The sequence below is a fragment of the Cotesia glomerata genome, linkage group LG9 (genome assembly GCF_020080835.1).
Source record: "Cotesia glomerata isolate CgM1 linkage group LG9, MPM_Cglom_v2.3, whole genome shotgun sequence".
NCBI classification, from domain to species: domain Eukaryota; kingdom Metazoa; phylum Arthropoda; class Insecta; order Hymenoptera; family Braconidae; genus Cotesia; species Cotesia glomerata.
The window spans coordinates 11,831,967-11,852,498 of NC_058166.1; the positions used below are offsets into that span (position 1 = coordinate 11,831,967).

A 20,532-nucleotide genomic window follows, 5' to 3' on the forward strand; every position below is an offset into this window, starting at 1 on the left:
TTTAATTATTTATTCAATATAAACAATTTTATTTTAACAAAATTCCTTAATAATATTACCCTTAAAATTAACCTATCAATTACTTAATTGTGAGGACCTCTCACCTACGCAGGCACTTGCCAAAACTTATAACTAAATATCCTTAAATTCTTTCAACTATAGATCATTACGCATCTATCTTCTTAATTTCTTAACTCTACATAGACCATTACGCATCTATCCTTAATTTCCTAATTCAATCATAGACCATTACGCATCTAGATTCCTAATTTCTAAATTTAATCATAGACCATTACGCATCTAGATTCTTAATTTCTTAAACCCTCGTCCAACTGACGGAATAACAAACAACATGTTTTACCCAATAAAAACTTCTTAATTATTCAATTATCTGAACTAATTTCACATAAACAACCTCGTCTACCTGACGGAATACCATATAATCTTATTCAATTCCATATAAAATCATCCACCGGACGTTAACTTCATTTCTCAAATTTTCTTAAATAAAATTTTAACCGATTTTCCTTAAATAAATTTAATCTCCAGATTAACTAAATTTACCAAATTCACCAAATTTTCTTATCGAATTTATCTAATAAATTATCCTTAATTCAATCAATTATTTAATAATTGATTTAGCACTTTTCTAACTTAAACAATTCAATTACATTTATCCACCGGCCTAAATTTCTGTACTAGTTCACTTACTAAATTTTCTACTAATATTTTCAATTAATAAATTCTACTGAACTCATTACAGGATTTAATAAATTTAATCTTCCTAGACAAAATTCTAAACATCAACTATTCGAATCCTAAGCGTCTCAATACAACTCTTAACTACATACATTCTAGAATGACCTTCACTGACTTAATTACGCATTTTCATTTCTTATTCAAATTTACTTTTCTTTATATCCCGAAAATTATTAACTAAATTAATTTATTATAGCCAGCAGGCCTATAATAAATTACTGATTAAATTATCTACAGTAAATTCACAAATAAACTATTAATCTCATTCTTTTAAAATAAATATCCAATAACAAAACTAGCTAAATGACCTTGGCGCATGAATCTCTAAAGTACAAAACTTGCTAATATAAAAATGACCGCTCGAGAAATTAATTTAAATTATTTCAGCCTCTTAATTAAATTAATAATCAATTTTGGCCTAAATTAATCGAAAATACCTAGAGACTCAATTATTGTTTTATCCAACGACGACTGATACTCCGGTCCAACTTGGCTGGCTCCGCCGCTTGACGTCTTGTCGTCTCAAACCACTATGTTAGCTTCCGGTCAGGGCTTGTCCAATTCCAAATACCGTAATAAACTCCTCAGTAGTTGCTTTCTATCGTCGGCGTTCAAAACTGCACTCTCTTGACTTATCTAATCTCAACAAGGTCACTGATTCACAAAAGGCAAAAGGCCACTGGCTTCCAGAAGGGAAAAAGCCTCGATGTTTTTCGTGCTCGCTCTTTTATAACCCTCAGCTCAGGCTCTCGAACTTTCCTATTGTTACGCCCCGCTTCATTTTCCGGGAACAGTAGTGGGGAATCTTGATTAGCACGCCCGGTGACAAGTCGAAACTCTTGTCAAAAATCGAAAAGTAAGGGAAAACCCTTACCTACCGTGCGTCAATTATCGGGTCGATAATGACCCCGGGAAGTTCGATTTTCCCTGTTACACTCCCCCCTGCCAGACTGTCACCCGGGCGTTTACAACAAAAAGGCCTGACACCCCTTACCGGAATAGCCTCGGGTTTCAATATTATCTCATCTCCAATAATATTCGTGAGTCCCTGGATTGATAAGTCCCTGAACTTTTTCCGACTCACGTCTGAAATATTCCTGGGAGTCTTGGTCTTGCTCCGTCGTGGTTACACCGGAATCTGGGTGTCTTTCTTCAAAATAAACCGACTCGAACGGATGTAGTTCTCGACTTCCATTGAAGTGCCAGGTTTTGTTCTTGCCGTCTATTATGACCTCAAACTGGAGAGCGAAGTCCATACCCAAAACTATTGGGTGACTGAGGTTATCAAGAACACTTAGATATTGTTCCCCGCAACTTGTTCCTTAGTTTCGTCCGTCCTAAGTTCACCCGAAGCAAGTTCTTTTAAATCATCATATATCTTGCTGTTAATATATGATCTCTTACTACCAGTGTCCAAGATACCATTCAGAGTGACTCCAAATATCCACAAGGACACAGGGATCTTAGCCGTAACTATTGGAGGCCTTGGACCTGTTCCTGAGATGAAAACCTTTCTTTCAGCTAGCTTGGAGTTGACCTTCGTTGACGAAGATTCACTCTAGAGCATTCTAGGAATGAAAGCTGCCCTAGATGACGTTTCCAGTGTTAATTATAGTACAACTAGGATCATCAAATAGCCTACTGCCCTGTTTTATAATTGCTGGTTGATCTTCTGGCCAAAGAGATGCGTTGATTGAAGTTAACTGTGTCCATAGACTATGCCGCAGATGATGTTGATGGGCCTGAATCAGAGCAAGGTAGCTTAAAAGCCTGTCTTAGCTCTGAGCAGCCAGATGTCTCAACATTTATCGAACCCTCACTAGACCCCATTGCTGCTCCTTGAACGAACTGAACCGACGGGGAACTAGGGACAGGTGTAAGTGGGTTTTCCGTTCATTTTCAGTTCTGGGATCATTACACTGCTCACTAGAGTTTACACTATCCAAAGAGCTTTTCCTACGGTTATCGATTGTCAACAGCGGACAGTTTTGTCGAGTGTGACCACTTTTGAGACAATTGTTACAGACATCTTGTCTAGGGTTTTCGCAACCCACAAAGGAGTGTCCAGGAACACCACAGTTGTAACACGGCCTGGGAATTCTTGGAGTCTGAAATCTATGAGGCTGCCGATAATGGTTCTGGTTTGTTCTCACCTGAACCCCATACTTATTATCGTACGATGTGGTTGGAGTTCTGTAGCCTGATAGTTCCAACTCTTCTTCCTGGCAGCTCCCTTTTTCGACTGTAGGCCCAATCACCCCAACCTTTGTCTTCTCCTGGGGCTTTACTGTTTCTTGAGTCTGACAAGACTGTCCAGCTTCTTCGATGCACCTCGAGGCTTCATGCAGAGCGTTCAAAAGGTCTTCGTATGAGTATACCGGCCTAGAGAAAACCAGAGTTCGCAGTTCATCAGTTAGATAGTTTCTAATATTTGTCACTTGATCCTCTATGGATGGAGGACTCATCATGGTCAAATATTTTTGCTGAACCTTTAACACAAACTCCGTGAAATTTTCCCCGGGTTTCATCCTCAGTTTACCAATATCGTGAATTATTTGGTAATCTGTCATTGCACTACCAAAAGCCTTGCGGAATTCCATCTTGAATTGAGTATAAGAACCCCAGCGCTGGTAGTTGTTATCAAACCAGCGTGCTGGTGTTCCTCGGAGTATGTACCCCATGGAACCCAGGACTTCGTCTTCTGTCCAGCCTTCACGGTGTGCTCTGCTCTCGACCGCATGCAGAAATTCTTCGACAGACATTCTATCTTGTGGAAAGATCAGGTTACCAAGCTTCAGACTTGATAAAATATCTTTGCGCCTTCTTTCGTGCATAAAGTACCTGGTGCCTCTGTTCAAATTTTGGTATGGACTTTGGAACGGAGGTAGAGCCATCCCCGGCCCTGTGTATTGGCCTTGGGAGTCGTGGCCTGACCTTCGTCCAAAACTATCTCGGTTATGAAACGAAGAGTCACCTCGTGCACCTGTCTGTTGTTGATTCTGGGAAAGGTGAAGCTGATTCAGTCGGTGATTGAGGAAATTGATCCTTTCTGGATAGAGGAATATTTTGCTCAGCCTCAGTCCTGTCTCTGTTATTCTCCGGTTGATTTCTCGGACCCGACGGATGAGCTGTTCCATCCCCCCCTGCCAAACCTTGACCCGGAGGGGCTAGGGTTGTACCCCGTAGTTGACAGTCAGTAATGTTGAAATCAACTGGAGAATTTGACCATACGGAATTGTCACGGCTGCCAATTCTGTTCATCAAATCACGTTGAGAATGAACCACATCCTCCAATATCTGCGACAGACGAGTAATGGCTAGAGAATTTTCTTGATTTATAGTCCTCTGTTCAGTACTCATTCGACGTACTGTTTCTGTCGCTTGGTCTAAACGGTTAAAAGTTCTTTGCATCTCAGGGGGTAAATTAATTTCCTCTGAACGACGGTCCCCTGGTGGTGCAAAGTATTGGTTCCTGTTTTGGAAAGCGCCTCCAGCCGGAGTACTCTGTTGGAGTAACTCATTGTTGGCCTGTGAGGAACGCTGAACTGTTGAGTTATCGGAGACTCTGCTACTCATCGTAGTTGTGACTGTTGAAGTCGTAGTTGTAGCTGTTGACAACGTTGGTATTGATAGAAATATGTCTGTCGAGCCCGGGTTAGCCATGGAATTAATCCGGCCTTGCACATGGCCTGCAGACATTCTACGTCCATCTAACTGTGTGTTTGCCATGTTTGAATAAGTCATTCTTATCTGATGTCTCTTTTCAATCTAATGAAATATAATAATAGGGATTAATAAAATTGTGAAAGACTACTTATTGATTTAAGTAGATTTTATAATAAATCTAGGTAAAATTTTGTATTTGAAAATAATCCCCAAATTATTTTGAGTAGAGATAAAATTTCTACCTTGAAACTAAAATTTTACTAAAATTAATTTTTAAAGAGACTTATGAAGAGATTAAATTATTTTACTTTAGTCCACTTAAAATATTTAGCTAAATGACTCATTACTTGTAAACAAAATTTATTTCAAGAACTTTAATCTCTAACTTTATTTTCAGTTTTCACTTTTACCAATTTATCTTTTCTTAATCCCTCACTTATATTCGGTCTTTCTATCCTATTTTATTCTCAACTAAAATTTTCTAAATCCTTTCCTATAAAAATTTTTCCAACTACTTATTTCTTATTTACGACAAAAATTTTCTAATTTCCCATTCTCTGTGTCCGAATTTTTCAACTAACTTATTTTTCTTCAAATCAAATTTTTCTCAGCAAATTTTTAACCCTTCCCAAACTTCTCAGGGGTTGTTAAATTGTTGGGCGCCAATGTAACGGGGTGGTTAGCCCTGTCCAATTGGTCACCCCTTTCCTCTTTGAAAAGGGCGCCACTGGGATTTTATACTCGGTGTCCCAGAAACCGGGGAGCATGAGAAGGAAAGATCGGGTCGTGAGAAGTTGAGAAAGGCTGAAAAATTAATACTGAGAAATAATTATTAACAATTTAATTATTTATTCAATATAAACAATTTTATTTTAACAAAATTCCTTAATAATATTACCCTTAAAATTAACCTATCAATTACTTAATTGTGAGGACCTCTCACCTACGCAGGCACTTGCCAAAACTTATAACTAAATATCCTTAAATTCTTTCAACTATAGATCATTACGCATCTATCTTCTTAATTTCTTAACTCTACATAGACCATTACGCATCTATCCTTAATTTCCTAATTCAATCATAGACCATTACGCATCTAGATTCCTAATTTCTAAATTTAATCATAGACCATTACGCATCTAGATTCTTAATTTCTTAAACCCTCGTCCAACTGACGGAATAACAAACAACATGTTTTACCCAATAAAAACTTCTTAATTATTCAATTATCTGAACTAATTTCACATAAACAACCTCGTCTACCTGACGGAATACCATATAATCTTATTCAATTCCATATAAAATCATCCACCGGACGTTAACTTCATTTCTCAAATTTTCTTAAATAAAATTTTAACCGATTTTCCTTAAATAAATTTAATCTCCAGATTAACTAAATTTACCAAATTCACCAAATTTTCTTATCGAATTTATCTAATAAATTATCCTTAATTCAATCAATTATTTAATAATTGATTTAGCACTTTTCTAACTTAAACAATTCAATTACATTTATCCACCGGCCTAAATTTCTGTACTAGTTCACTTACTAAATTTTCTACTAATATTTTCAATTAATAAATTCTACTGAACTCATTACAGGATTTAATAAATTTAATCTTCCTAGACAAAATTCTAAACATCAACTATTCGAATCCTAAGCGTCTCAATACAACTCTTAACTACATACATTCTAGAATGACCTTCACTGACTTAATTACGCATTTTCATTTCTTATTCAAATTTACTTTTCTTTATATCCCGAAAATTATTAACTAAATTAATTTATTATAGCCAGCAGGCCTATAATAAATTACTGATTAAATTATCTACAGTAAATTCACAAATAAACTATTAATCTCATTCTTTTAAAATAAATATCCAATAACAAAACTAGCTAAATGACCTTGGCGCATGAATCTCTAAAGTACAAAACTTGCTAATATAAAATGACCGCTCGAGAAATTAATTTAAATTATTTCAGCCTCTTAATTAAATTAATAATCAATTTTGGCCTAAATTAATCGAAAATACCTAGAGACTCAATTATTGTTTTATCCAACGACGACTGATACTCCGGTCCAACTTGGCTGGCTCCGCCGCTTGACGTCTTGTCGTCTCAAACCACTATGTTAGCTTCCGGTCAGGGCTTGTCCAATTCCAAATACCGTAATAAACTCCTCAGTAGTTGCTTTCTATCGTCGGCGTTCAAAACTGCACTCTCTTGACTTATCTAATCTCAACAAGGTCACTGATTCACAAAAGGCAAAAGGCCACTGGCTTCCAGAAGGGAAAAAGCCTCGATGTTTTTCGTGCTCGCTCTTTTATAACCCTCAGCTCAGGCTCTCGAACTTTCCTATTGTTACGCCCCGCTTCATTTTCCGGGAACAGTAGTGGGGAATCTTGATTAGCACGCCCGGTGACAAGTCGAAACTCTTGTCAAAAATCGAAAAGTAAGGGAAAACCCTTACCTACCGTGCGTCAATTATCGGGTCGATAATGACCCCGGGAAGTTCGATTTTCCCTGTTACACACTTGTTTCAGAAAACTGCTTGAAAAAGAAACTACTTGATTCAAGAAAAATATTTTCTTTTCAAATTTTAGTGAGAAATAATCAGTTCAAATTAATTGAAAAATTTTTTCAGTGTTAGAATAGTGCCAATAATAACAAAGATTAAAAACTACAAAAAAAAAAAAAAAAAAAAAAATAAGCAAAGCTTACGTCGTCAAGCTAGCAGTAGCAAAATAAATTTTGGACAGATTTTATTAACGGTTGCTCGGAATCTAAACAAGGAATAAAATTCCAAATAGATCTAATAATAAGTCTAATGAGATCTAAATTGATCTAATTAGCAACAAATTTAACACCACAAAGAAATTTTATTGCTTAAATAATGAGTCAATACCTGATGGACGGAATTTATGCTAGCTTGATAGACTTAAAAAGGAGTAAAAAATAAAAATAAAAACGTAAACAAGTACTTACGACGTAGAGACCCTCCAGAGCTCCAAGAAGAGTCACTAATTCGACGTTTTGGAAGCGTGAGTCAGGAAGCAAAACAATCATAGGACATCTTACACCGGCTTCTAGAGCTCTGCGTCATAAATAAAAGCATAAAGTTGAGTAAAACAGTGACAACTCGTAACACAAATTTCTAATATGGCTATATGGTTATATCAGGTATATATTATTGTAAAATAATAATTTGCTATAATTTTTTATTTTTATAGAAATGTGTACATAGATCAAAATGTTTTATCTAACGAAAATTGGATTAGTAATTGATTGAACTAATAACCAACGTCAGATAAGCTCCTGAGGACAGTAAAAAAACCGAATTTCGTTTTAAAATTTACCACCCGAAAGTTGTCTCCTATAATGAGACGATTCAGCGATCATGCAATATCTATTGGAAATTTATAATACTACTTTCAGTTGAAAAAATAAATATCGACATATTTGACCACACCAAGCCATATATGGGCACATCAGGATTTATCAAAAATTATATATAGACATACCACACCATGTCATGCCACATATGGACTCATCAAATCTTCTGATATGACCATATCAGAATTTTTTTTCACGGGTAACTTGTTTTGACTCGTATCATCAATTTCTTATCATTAATTTTTGAAACAACAGATGAAAATTGCTCTTATTCACATTGATTCAAGTAAAATTTGAACTTACAACAGGTATATGGAAAAAAGAGTAAAACAAATTTTTTTTTCTATGAGTTCTAAAGGTTCAGCAAAAATTTAATTTCCATTTAGCGTCGAAATAATAATTTACGTTATTAAATGACAAAGTGCTATTTCTATGTCCTTGTTGTATTTTTACTGTTTTCGTATTCGCACTCTCTTGACTAGTGTGCCGCGTGTGCGAAATTACCGCTGTATAGAGGCGTAAAGAAATGGCACATAAATGTTATTTACAGGTTTAATCTCTAGTTCTCTACATCGAGCTATACAAGATAAAGAACGACAAAATCTAGCCTTGGGACAAAATGAACTTCTAAAATTCTTCTAAAATATAATTAAAAAAAAAAAAATAAAAAAACTTTTTTTATTATATGATAAGGTATAAAAAATATCTGAGTAATTTTACGTTCAGCTTTTATCAAATAGTTCGATAAACTGACCTATCGAATCTTTGTCAACAATTTTATTACTTTTATTTTTTACCTTTATTACCTCGAAGCAGCTATTAATTTAGTTTTCGATGTTTATTTATCACTAAAACGTAATTTGACACCCGACGAAACAACTTTCATTCACTATTTATTTTTTTATTGGGACAATTTTAAAATGAAGAACAAAACGTTATTAGTTATGCTGCAAATTTACATTTTCACTTTATTTTTGACGTATTCAACAATCGTTATAAATGCTGAGCTCTTTTGTGCTTATCGTGGAATGATAGTAAGTAATTACCAAAATATAATAAGAACAATAAAATGATAGCTTTTATTTGTAGTGTTTTCCCTTCTCTGTGAAACCATGTTGTTTTGAAACGGATGCGTGTCGGTTTATATATGGTTACTATAAATGCGCACCTAAAGGTATCAATATTAGTAGAAAGAACAAAAAGTTTAGAAAATTCAAAAGTGCACGCCTCATAACGCTCATTCATTTTTTGAGAAATAAATTGTATAATTGATTTTTAAAAGAAAAAAAAAATAAATAAGTAATTTCTAATAGAGCATTCCTAATTTTTTTTAACTATTAGCGCCTATTTTTCTTACCATATGTGCGCGCAGTCTACAAAAATTTAGTAATATGATTGCTTAATCTCATTTAAACTTGATTAAGTGGCGCCATTGTTTTTACGTGAGAGAAATAAAAAAAGCTGCTATATTTGTATGTGTATATCATAGCGAATTTTAATAGAAATTCATTTAAATAAAAACTACCTAAGCTAGGCTATCGATATGAAATATGGCACCAGTTTATCGAATTCTGGACCCGGGGAAAAAAAATTATATATAATTTAATCTAATTTTATATAAACATAAATAAAATTTAATATAATTATGTATAACTTTATATAAATATATAAATTTATACATAATTATATATAATGTTATTTACCCGGGGAAAAAAAATTTTATATAATTATATCGCGTTACAGATGCCATAAGGGCGTATAAAAATTATATGCCCTTATGACACCCAGGAACCATAAGGACGTATAATAAAAATTCTATTATTTTTTTTAAGTCCAAGAAAATTTTTAGTTTAGAAAAAAAATTTTTGTTTGCATTTCTGCACGTTTCATAAAAAAATACGTTGATTCCCGAAAAAAAAATTTTTTTTATACCTTCTTATGGCATCCGAGATGGGTCCCGGGAGCCATAAGGGCGCATAAAATTTTTTTTCTCCCCTCCGGAAGGAAAGCGTCAATTTTCCGCCCGCTGCGCTAAATGAAAATGTCACTTTCCGCCTCCGTCGAGGAGAAAAATAGTATTCTCACCACGGGCAGGAAATAAGAAAGCCTCAGATCACATGTTTGTCGACCTCGGCTTCGCCTCGGTCAACAATTACATGTAATCTGAGACATTTCTTATTTTCCTGCCCTAGGTAAGAAAAATACTATTTTTGCATTTCTGCACATTTCGGACAAAACTACGTTGATTCCCGAAAAAAAAATTTTTTTATACGCCTTTATGGCTCTCGGGACCCATCTCGGATGCCATAAGGGCGTATAATAAAAATTCTGTTTTTTTTTCTAAGTCCAAAAAGAATTTTTATATGGAAAAAATTTTTTCTTGCATTTTTACATATTTCATACAAAAATATGTCGGTTATCAAAAAAAAATTTTTTTTATACGCCCTTATGGTATCCGAGATGGATCCTGGGAGCCATAAGGACGTATAAAATTTTTTAGCCCGAAGTGTCCCCTTTCAAACAAACGAAAGACCATTCCTATATCTATAATAGCATTCGAGATATTGCAAAAACAAAATTGAAAAACTGGAAAAATCGCGAAATTTTGAATTTGCATATCTTTTGAAAAAAATTTTTTTATTTTTTTTCCTCTGGCAGAACTTCGTTTTATGATAAAAGAAAACTTCTGACCAAAATTAATCCAAATTGAAAGGGATCGATTCCAACTATTGGTCGATTTGACATGGAATGACCCTGATAACTCAACCGTTTTGCGTTATGAGGCGTGCAATAACTTAAATAAACCATCATTTCGTTGGTTTGAGTTGAAAACTTAAAAAAACTTTGATATTCAAGCAACACTGGGAAGTTATTGTGAATTTGATGGAGCCCTAGTAGAAATAATCGAGTTTTACTTGATATAAACCAGTAACTGGCCAGTGATATCGAGTAAAAACTCGAAATCGCGCCACCTACAACTAAATCATAAACATTGGTCACACTGACACTGTACCTTTACGAGTGTGTGTGTGTCTGTTTATTTTTCTCTATTAACCTGTACGTATTATTATTGTAAAAAATGTTAAAAAACAGTCTAAATCAATAAAAATTTATGTATATTTATATATAAATAATTTTCAATATATATTACAAAATAGATGCAGTAAAAAAAATTGACACAATGAATGAATTGCGAATGTGGGAAATAAAAACAAATATTTCAGATTGTTATTTAGACGAGTTGTTAAGAATTTTGCAAGCTGGAGTTCTTCCAGAGTTACCAATAACTGCAAAAACATTTTTAAATAAATGCAGTGTATCTTTTAAAATTGAAAAAATTTCAAATGCTGATAAAGTTACAATGAGTGAATTTGTTTACTTCGATGTTGAAGATCATTTTTACAGGGATTATTAATCCAAGTGTTCATAAACAAAGCTTAATATTTTGACAATTTAATATGGATGGAATAAATTTATTTAAATTGAAAAACTAAATGAATATTTTTTTAATTATCTCCAATAAAAAACAATTATTTTATTATTTCATTGTTAGATTTATTATTATTAGTCTATTAGTCTAATAATGTTATCTATTATATAATATAAATATAAATGAAACTTTTAAATCATTTCGTTTATTAAACATCACTTTTATTTTTTTTGACAATTTTAATGACCCCTGATAACCTGAAAATTCTAAATTGACAGTTTCACTAAGGCCGCCATGTTTTGTTAGATCTCTAGTAAAACTGGCCAGTTTCTCGACAGAAACTCGATATTACACTGGCCAGTTACTGGCTTAAGTCTAGTCAAACTGGCCAGTTACTGGCTAAAAACTCGATTTCATTTCTACTAGGGAGATTGCATTAATATACGTTACGCCAAATGTTCACAATCAAATCAATGTTTTTCCAATCCGAATTATATTCCAGTAAACGAAACTACTTGTGGAACGGCATTAGGAAACTTTTGCGGTAGTAATGATATCTGCGCTATGAAAAATTCTAAGTGCATTGATAACGAGTGTCAATGCATTGAAAGATTTGTACAAGGAGCTAATGATTGCATACCACGTAACTATGATTTTCTAAAGTGGTTTATAGTCAAAATGAAAATACTTTGGTCTACAATGATGCTCAACATCAATGCAGATGTCAACGTGTTTTCGTTACGTCTAAAAATATTTTTAACTTCAATATTAACTATCTTAAAATTTTATTGTGTAGCGTACTTGGGTATGGCGTGTAAAAACGATTCGGAATGCTATTCTGTGCTGGATAATACAATATGTTCTGATAATAGGTGTCAATGCCAAGTACGTTATAGGCAAACCAAATATAATGCCTGTGGTCCAATTCTAAGCGTTCCTTGTTTTGGAAATGACACATGTATGACAGATCACTCGATGTGCATTGATAATGTATGTCAATGCAAGCCGCATTTTTTAAAACAAGGCTTCAAGTGTCTTCCTCGTAAGTTAGTTCGTAGAATTGCTGTGAAATATCATGCTAAATAGTCATTTTTTACAGTATATTTAGGTGGACCGTGTCAAGAATACAAGGACTGTGCTAACATTGAATTTTCAGAATGTTCGGCTATGAATAGATGTGTTTGTCTTTTAACAGATATGTGAAGCTTAATGAAACTGCGTGTCGACCAATTCTAGAAGGATTGTGTTCGGAAAATAATCAGTGCATTGTCGAAAACTCAATTTGCATTGATGCCACGTGTCAATGTAAGCCTCACTATTCAGCAATCCATGAAGACACTTGTATTTTAAGTCAGTTTTTTATTTTGTTGTAGCTTCTTCGATACTTGTCGAACTATAACTGAATCTTTAATCAAATAAATTTTTCCAATAGCTTCTTTAGGAAAATCTTGTCAATTTAACACCGATTGCGATGATGGCGAAAATTTGAAATGTTCAGATGATAAGATATGTGCTTGCAAAGATCATTATTCTCTATTAAACGGTACATGTATACCAGTTTTTAATGGATTTTGTTCATACAACTTCGAGTGTAAGTTGAATGGCTTTCACTGTGTCGATAATAAGTGTCAATGCAAACCTGATTTTACCTTGGTGTCGGAGCATCAATGCGCTAAAAATATGCACTGTAATAAAAAAAAAAAAAAAAGAAACTGGTACTCTGAGAAAAAAGTGCAGAGTTAGCTGAAGTATAAAGTCACGAGTATAAAAATATAGTTTTCTAAACGTCTTTTCTGTACACGGGAAAAAATTTCTGGGAAAATTTACGATACAACTATTGTAAAGCTGGACTATACTTTTATTACTATTAATTGTCAAATATTTTAGAAGAAAAAATACTATTTATTCATGAAAAATTACGATATCACTATTGTAAAAAGTAAGAGATGAAAATTTCCAGTGCTGCCTCTGTATCTTTCCAATAGAACTATAGCAAATTTTACAATAGTTGAATTGGAATGTCTCTCAATTAGTGTGAGTGATGGCCGTGACAGCGCTAGACTCCGAGTTTATGTAAATGTTAAATGGTATGGATCTTAGTTTACCTCGGATAGCGTAGAGGGAGAGTCTCTGGCTGCCAACACAGTGTTCTGGGTTCGATTCCCAGATAACACGAAAATGTTGGTTTCTTTTTTCGATTACTATACAGGTACCAATTAGTCCAACCTTCTATCTCTCTCCCTCGATAATATTTCTTTTAAAAAAACCAACTGTGAATTTTTACAATAGTTGAATTGTAAAGTTCACAAACACATATTGTATAATTTGCTCTATAGTATCCGACTTTTTAAGACTCTTGCTAGTCTTATTTGTTGGATAAAATTTACAATAGTAGATCGTAAAAATTACTAAATGAGAAGTATAGTCCACCGTTACTATTTTATGTAGTAAAAATTACAATAGTAAAATAGTAAAAACTCCTTCAATTTTCTTTCCGTGTAGTTACTCGAACTGTATATTAGTTGAAGTAACTATTGATAAATAATTATAAAGACTATATTTTAATGAATATTTTTCTGTTATCGTGTTAAACAAAAAATTAGTAGGTGATTGAAAGGTTGTTACAAAACTGATATCCGAACAAAAACAGTTTCACTGTAAAAAAATCGCGCCAAGTCCACGTTCATAAGACTATTAAGAAAAAAAAATTTGTTTTTTTCTTTACAAAAATATATAAAATAAAAAAATTAAAAAATCCAAGTAACCGATATGATTGTTTATGATTTTCGGAAATTAAAAAAAATTTTGTTACAAATTTAAAAATTAAAAAAAAAGTTTGGAACGTATTTAGTGTGCGCGGTTGCAAAATTAAAAAAAATTGAAATACACAATGATGCACACCAAGTACGTTCCAAAATTTTTTTCTTAATTTTTAAATTTATAACAAAATTTTTTTTAATTTCCGAAAATCATAAACAATCATATCGGTTACTTGGATTTTTAATTTTTATTTTATATATATTTTTGTAAAGAAAAAAACAAATTTTTTTTTCTTAATAGTCTTATGAACGTGGACTTGGCGCGATTTTTTTTACAGTGAAACTGTTTTTGTTCGGATTTTAGTATTTTTTGTAATTATAATAAAAATTTACAATTGGTACCAACTTAAGTCTCGCGTTGGCTGCATTTTTTATAGCAAACTATCCCCTTGAAGCTACAGTTTATGTAAAAATAATTGCAGCGCACCCTGGCGGGTGTAGATGCAAGCTGTGAAATTTATTTTTTTAACTGTAGTTTCCCATCTATTGGACTATTACCATGCATTCTTGAATTACTTAGTCTGTGGCATGTCACTTTTTACATCGAAAAAAAGTCAGGATCGAAATTTTTGAGCTTGCTATAGTTTGTGCTGATAAAATTTAATAATTTCAAGTAGATTAATTGTTATAATTGAATATAATTAATTGATATCAGTAAAATAAAGTATGAATTACTGTTATAATATAAAATTCAGGAACAAGAAGTACCGTAGAATTAAATAAAATTTTGCAACCTCGAAATACCGTTCTGCTTACAGTAAACACACTCGGTAGTCTGGCGCTCCGTTTACAACGGATTTGAACGGAACTTGGCGCCAGATTCTACCGAATCTGTGGATCTCAGATAGCTTAGCTGCAAGAGCTCTTGAGTTAAAGTGAATCAAGATGACTATTAAGTCCATATTTGACTAAAAATAGTTTAAGTAACTATGTATTAGGGTTAAATATATAATAAAAATATAATAAATAATTTTAGGTTGTAACAGGGAAAATCGAACTTCCCGTGGTCATTATCGACCACTTAATTAACGCACGGTAGGTAAGGGCTTTCCCTTACCTTTCGATTTTTGACAAGTAGTTTCGACTTGTCACTGGGCGTGCTAATCGAAAGTCCCCACTACTGTCCCCGGAAAATAAAGCGGGGCATAACAATAGGAAAGTTCGAGAGCCGGAGTCAGAGGATTATAAAAGAGCCGTAAGGAGAGACATCGAGGCTTTTTTCCCTTCTGGAAGCCAGTGGCCTTTTGCCTTTGTGAATCAGTGACCTTGTTGAGATCAGTTTAAGTCAATAGAGTGCAAATTTGGACGTCGAGAAAAAAGAGCAACCGCAGAGGAAGTTATCCGGGCATTTTTGGATTTGGACAACCCTGACCGCACCCTGGTTCGAGACGACAAGACGCCAAGCAGCTGAGCCCGCCAAGTTGGACCGGAGTATCAGTCGTCGTTGAAACAATAAAACAATAATTGAGTCTCCAGGTATTTTCGATTATTTTAGGCCTGATTTTATAATTGATTTAATTAAGAGGCTGAAATAATTAAATTTAATTTCTCGAGCGGCCATTTTTTTATTAACGAGTTCGTACTTTAGTATTTATTGTCAAGGTCAACTAGTTAGTTTTGTCGCTGAACTTTTATATTAAAAATTAAATTTAATTGATTAATTGTTAATTTATTGTGTGCAGTAGAATTTATTAATTGAGAATTTTAGTAGGAAACTTAATCAATGAATTAATACAGTAATTTTCGTGATTATTTTGGTGTAGTAAAATTTATTTGCATTAAACAAGCGCTGGCGTTAAATTTAGTAATGTTAGTATTGTAAATTTTGAAAAATTAAATTTAGGCCGGTGGCTAAATTTAATTGAATTATTTAATTTAGAAAAGTGCTAAATGAATTTATTAAGTAATTGATCGAAATTAAGGATAATTTATTAGAGAAATTCGATAAGAAGGTTCGGTGAATTTAGTAAATTTAGTTAATCTGGAAATTGAGTTTAATGAAGAATAATCGTGTAGGAATTTATTGAAGAAGATTTGAGAAATGGAGTTAGTTTGTAAGAAAATTATGAGCGATTAAATTTAGTAGAACTGAATGACGTGTGAAGAGTTTTACTGATGATTTTGTGAATTATAATAAGATTAAAGGTCGGAATTGTAGTTGAGTAGTAATTAAGATTTATGAATAATTAGAAAATATCAGGGAATTAAGTTAGCGTCCAGTGGGCGAGTTATGGAATTTAGAAAATTTATGCTGTTAATTCATAGTCCGTCAGGTTGACGAGAGTTTAGGAAATTGAAAATTTTGGAGGATAGATGCGTAATGGTCTATGATTAAATAAAGAGATGCGTAATGGTCTATGATTAAAAAGAGTTAGATGCATAATGGTCTATAATTAAAAAGAGTTAGATGCGTAATGGTCTATGATTAAAAAGAGTTATATGCGTAATGGTCTAAAATTAAAAAGAGTTAGATGCGTAATGGTCTATGATTAAAAGGAGTTAGACGATATTTAGTTTGTAAGATTTTGGCGAGTGCCTGCGTAGGTGAGAGGTTCTCACAATTTAGTAATTATTAGGTTAATTTTAAGGGTAATATTGTTAAGAAAATTTGTTAATTTTAAATTGTTTAATTGGAATAAATAATCATAATTTTGTTATTGTATATAATTGTTTCTCAGCATTAATTTACAGCCCTCTCTCTCAAGCTTCTCACGACCCGATCTTTCCCTTCTCATGCTACCCCGGTTTCTGGGACACCGTGTATAAAATCCCAGTGGCGCCCTTTTCAAAAGAGGAAAGGGTTGACCAATTGGACCGGGCTAACCACCCCGTTACAAGGTATAGGAATTGTGTGTGAGTCAGTGTGTAAGTCCAGGCAATGTTTTTTCATACACTGTAAAAAATTTTTTGGACTCGGTGTGGTGTAAATGATTTGGTGTAAAAATTTTTAACACGGATGGTGTGAAAATCGCACTAAGTGTCATGTTAAATTTGAACGGTGTGAATCTTAAATTTTACACCATCAAGCGTGTAAATGTATTTCCTGAAAATTTTTCATTAATTAATATAATTTGATTGTTTAGTTTCAGGATTATACGATATTAGATTATAAATATAAACATGTAGAAATAAATATTTAAAAGTATATTTTTTTTTATGTTATGCTATTTTACGGAGTAAAATAAAGTGGTTATGGTTAAATTTGGTATCGTTGGAAAAGTTTTGACCTGGAGTTGTGCCTTTTCATGGTTTCATATTATTCTCACCAATAGTCAATTTATGATGATAAGTACTTAGGCTGTATTCAAAAATGCTCTATTTCTAGATACATAATTAAGAAATGACCTTGTATCTTGTGAACTATTGACATTTTTAAAGATATATGCTCATCCCGATGTTACACTCATCAAGACTTTTCATTTAAGTACCCACATCATTTTTTCATATATATATGAAAAATATATCAAAATACATGTGAGTACTCAAATGAAAGCTCTTGGTGAGTGTAACATCGGGATGAGCTCATATCTTTAATTACGTCAATAGTTAAAAAAGTACGGTGCAATTTAACAATAGTATATTACTCGGCTTAGCCTCGGGCACATGGCGCGCAGTGCAGGAATCTCAACTTTCTGCCCTTGTAGTGTATACTAGTTTTCTTGCTATCCGGTCAAAAGTACGCAAAAAATTGCGTTGAAAAAAAATGATGCCTGCCCCCGACATTTGCGGCACGAGCGAAGCGAGTGCTGCTGGTCGGGGGGCGGGGCAGTCATCAAATGCACCTGTTAATAAAGATATTAATTTATAATCTATCATATTACTACTTTCTTTTGAGAAAAGATCTTAATTTAATTAAATAAATTTAAAATTATAAATATATTATAAATTGACTCTGATTTTAAGAATAAAAAAAAATAGAAAAATGGAATAATAATCGTAAAATGCATAGAAAAAAAATTAAGAAAAAAATTTGTTTGTGTATTTTTTCAAATAATTATTTGTTTAATAATGAATTTATTTATTTGAGAATATCTATCAGAATAAAAAATATTTCTCGTTTTTTTTTGTAATTTAAATATTTAACAAGTCTCATTTCATTAAATAAATATTTATTTTCTGTAATTAACTTAGTTTCAATCTAAAATCATTGACACATAACAAGACAGATACATTCATAAAAATCACAAGTAAGGTTAGGCTTATAAACATAAGTAATAGAGTGAGCGCGACTACCGACTTTCGGACTTTCTGCCGCCTCGTGTATCGTTGTCAGTGCATGAATACATTTTTTCGGCTCCCCGTCGTAAAGCGCATGCGCGACTCGACCACGGCATAAAAGCGAGGCTTTCTGCTGTGAAATCGCAGTGGGAACCCCGTACTTTTGACCGGCGTAGTAAGAAAAAGTCATTATTTGATAAAGCAAAATTTTATTTATTTATAATTTACAAGTCACGGCAGTTACATAGTGACTGCAAGGTTACTAGTAATAGTTATTAAATTTGTAAAGTTATAAATAATAACACGGAATAGTGTAAAACAGTAAATTACACCGTGTTAAATTTACACAAGTGAAAATTTCACACGGAGGAAATTTTACACCGACATCTCACACTTACACGACGGTGTAAAAGTCTCTGGGTCCAACTTTACACCGAAATTTTTTACAGTGTACTTTTATTCAATGAATGACGATAATTTAAATAAATTTATTCACAATCATAGATTAATTATAAAAAATTGTGAACTGTAAAAACTTTGCGGAGTGAGAGCTTTTAGCTACCTTACTTCCTCTGGAATTAATTATTTACTTTTTTTTTTTTTTTTTTTATTAAATGAAAATAGTTGTCGAGATTTTTTAAGTTAAAATTAATATAACCTTTCTGATATTTTTCAAAATTTTAATTTTTTTTAAGACTCCATTATTTTTACTCTGTACGTAGAGTGTTTTATTTCTTTACTTTGGTATTTCGATTGATGAAAGTGAAAATTGACAGAGTCTTCACATCCAACTTTTTACAAAGTAGCATATATTTAATTCTTAAACCGATTTAATACTGATATTTTAACACCGCAGACTTAAACCGCTTATACCGGTGTAAATACAATTCAATACTGAGCGGTTTTAAATTGAGTCCATTTTTAACATCGTTTTTTTTACAGTGTACTATTTTTAATTATCCACACGAACATGACTTACGATTACATTAACAGTTTTGATATTTTTTAGCGGATTCGATATCTTCCTGTATTAATTCCATAGATTGTGGCGATTTATGGCACGCTAAATGTGTAAAGAACAAATGCTTCTGTACTCAGAATCACGTTGCGATTAATAACTCAACGTGTTATCCAATTTCAGGCGGTCTGTGTTAGACTGACCATCAATGTCCAGAAGAATTTTGAATGCATTGATTTTCATTGAAAATGTAAAAAAAATTATCTCCAGATCTCTGATAATTCATGTGTACCTAAAAAACTTTTGATTTCTTTTTAATGATTTGTTTATCGTGTAACGTCCACGTTTTCTAATAAAACTATCTAATTAAATCCCCGGCTCGAAATTTGCTCGCCGGAGTCCAGGTTCATAAACGGGGATCACATTATAAATAACAAAATATAAACAAAACACTTCATTTTAAATAAATCAAAGAAGAAGGAAACCTCTTTATTGACCTGATCATGTTAATAAACGATATAAACAATAGAAGCAAATTAAACAATATAAACAATCCATTAGTATACTCTTTTCACACATATTCGCGGTTCAAAATCATTAACGCGGTTCAAAATCAAGAAACAATATAAACAATATACACTAATACAATAGAAACTTTCTATCCAAACATACACGACGGTATTTACGGTTCAAACTCAAAAACGCGGTCTACAAAACACTAATTAGTTTCCCAATAACACCCCCCCCCCCCTCCAGGGTGACTAGCCGTCATCCCTGAGGGTCCTAAACTCTACCCTGAGAGCAAGTGGAGAGTATCCTCCTCGCCCCCACCTACACGGTTTATGATCAGCTACCGTACCTCAGCTGAAGGCCTCGACACGGGGAGTCGCACTTTCATTCGGTCGGTCCCCGATACTTACCTGGGTCTTGGTCAGACTCCAGGTAGAGTATCATCCTCTCGAATTACTTGTTAAGAGTATTCATCCGAGTAATTCTCCCGAGAAAGAATTGCTTATCAAAATTATTTTCAAAACGGAACTTAACATATTTTTGAACCATCACTACAAACAAGAACTCTTCGCCATCTATCGAGGCTCGCGCAAGCTTAACAATCGTCGAAAATTTCTAAGTTTTTAATTATCAAAGACAAATTCTAACGAATTCATTTACTATTTTAATCGTAATTTCTTTCATTATATATCCATTCGTCGATTTCCCATACTAAAACTTCCTCGGGACTTATAAAATTTTCGCTTACCTAAATTATTTCTCACAATAGTTATTTTCG

At 33.1% G+C, this 20,532-nt stretch overlaps 2 protein-coding genes across 3 annotated transcripts in view; both read right to left on the minus strand.

The window, feature by feature from the left end:
- Positions 1 to 20,532, minus strand: part of LOC123271846 (putative aminopeptidase W07G4.4) — a 155,721-nt gene that overhangs the window by 87,797 nt on the left and 47,392 nt on the right. For both annotated transcript variants that reach the window (XM_044738342.1, XM_044738343.1), the window contains exon 3: positions 7,412 to 7,520. In XM_044738342.1, coding sequence (XP_044594277.1) covers positions 7,412 to 7,520 — 109 coding nt within the window. The remainder of the gene's footprint in view (positions 1 to 7,411; positions 7,521 to 20,532) is intronic.
- LOC123271861 lies at positions 2,366 to 6,911 on the minus strand. The gene is made up of 2 exons (XM_044738386.1): positions 6,460 to 6,911; positions 2,366 to 4,527 (listed from the first exon to the last, which is right to left on the minus strand). The coding sequence occupies exon 2, from the start codon at positions 3,894 to 3,896 to the stop codon at positions 2,565 to 2,567; it is 1,332 nt and encodes a 443-aa protein (XP_044594321.1). The 5' UTR covers positions 3,897 to 4,527; positions 6,460 to 6,911; the 3' UTR covers positions 2,366 to 2,564.

Coding starts and splice junctions, on each gene's coding strand:
- LOC123271861 (XM_044738386.1), bottom strand. CDS start 3,896: ATGGAACAGCTCATCCGTCGGGTCCGAGAAATCAACCGGAGAATAACA.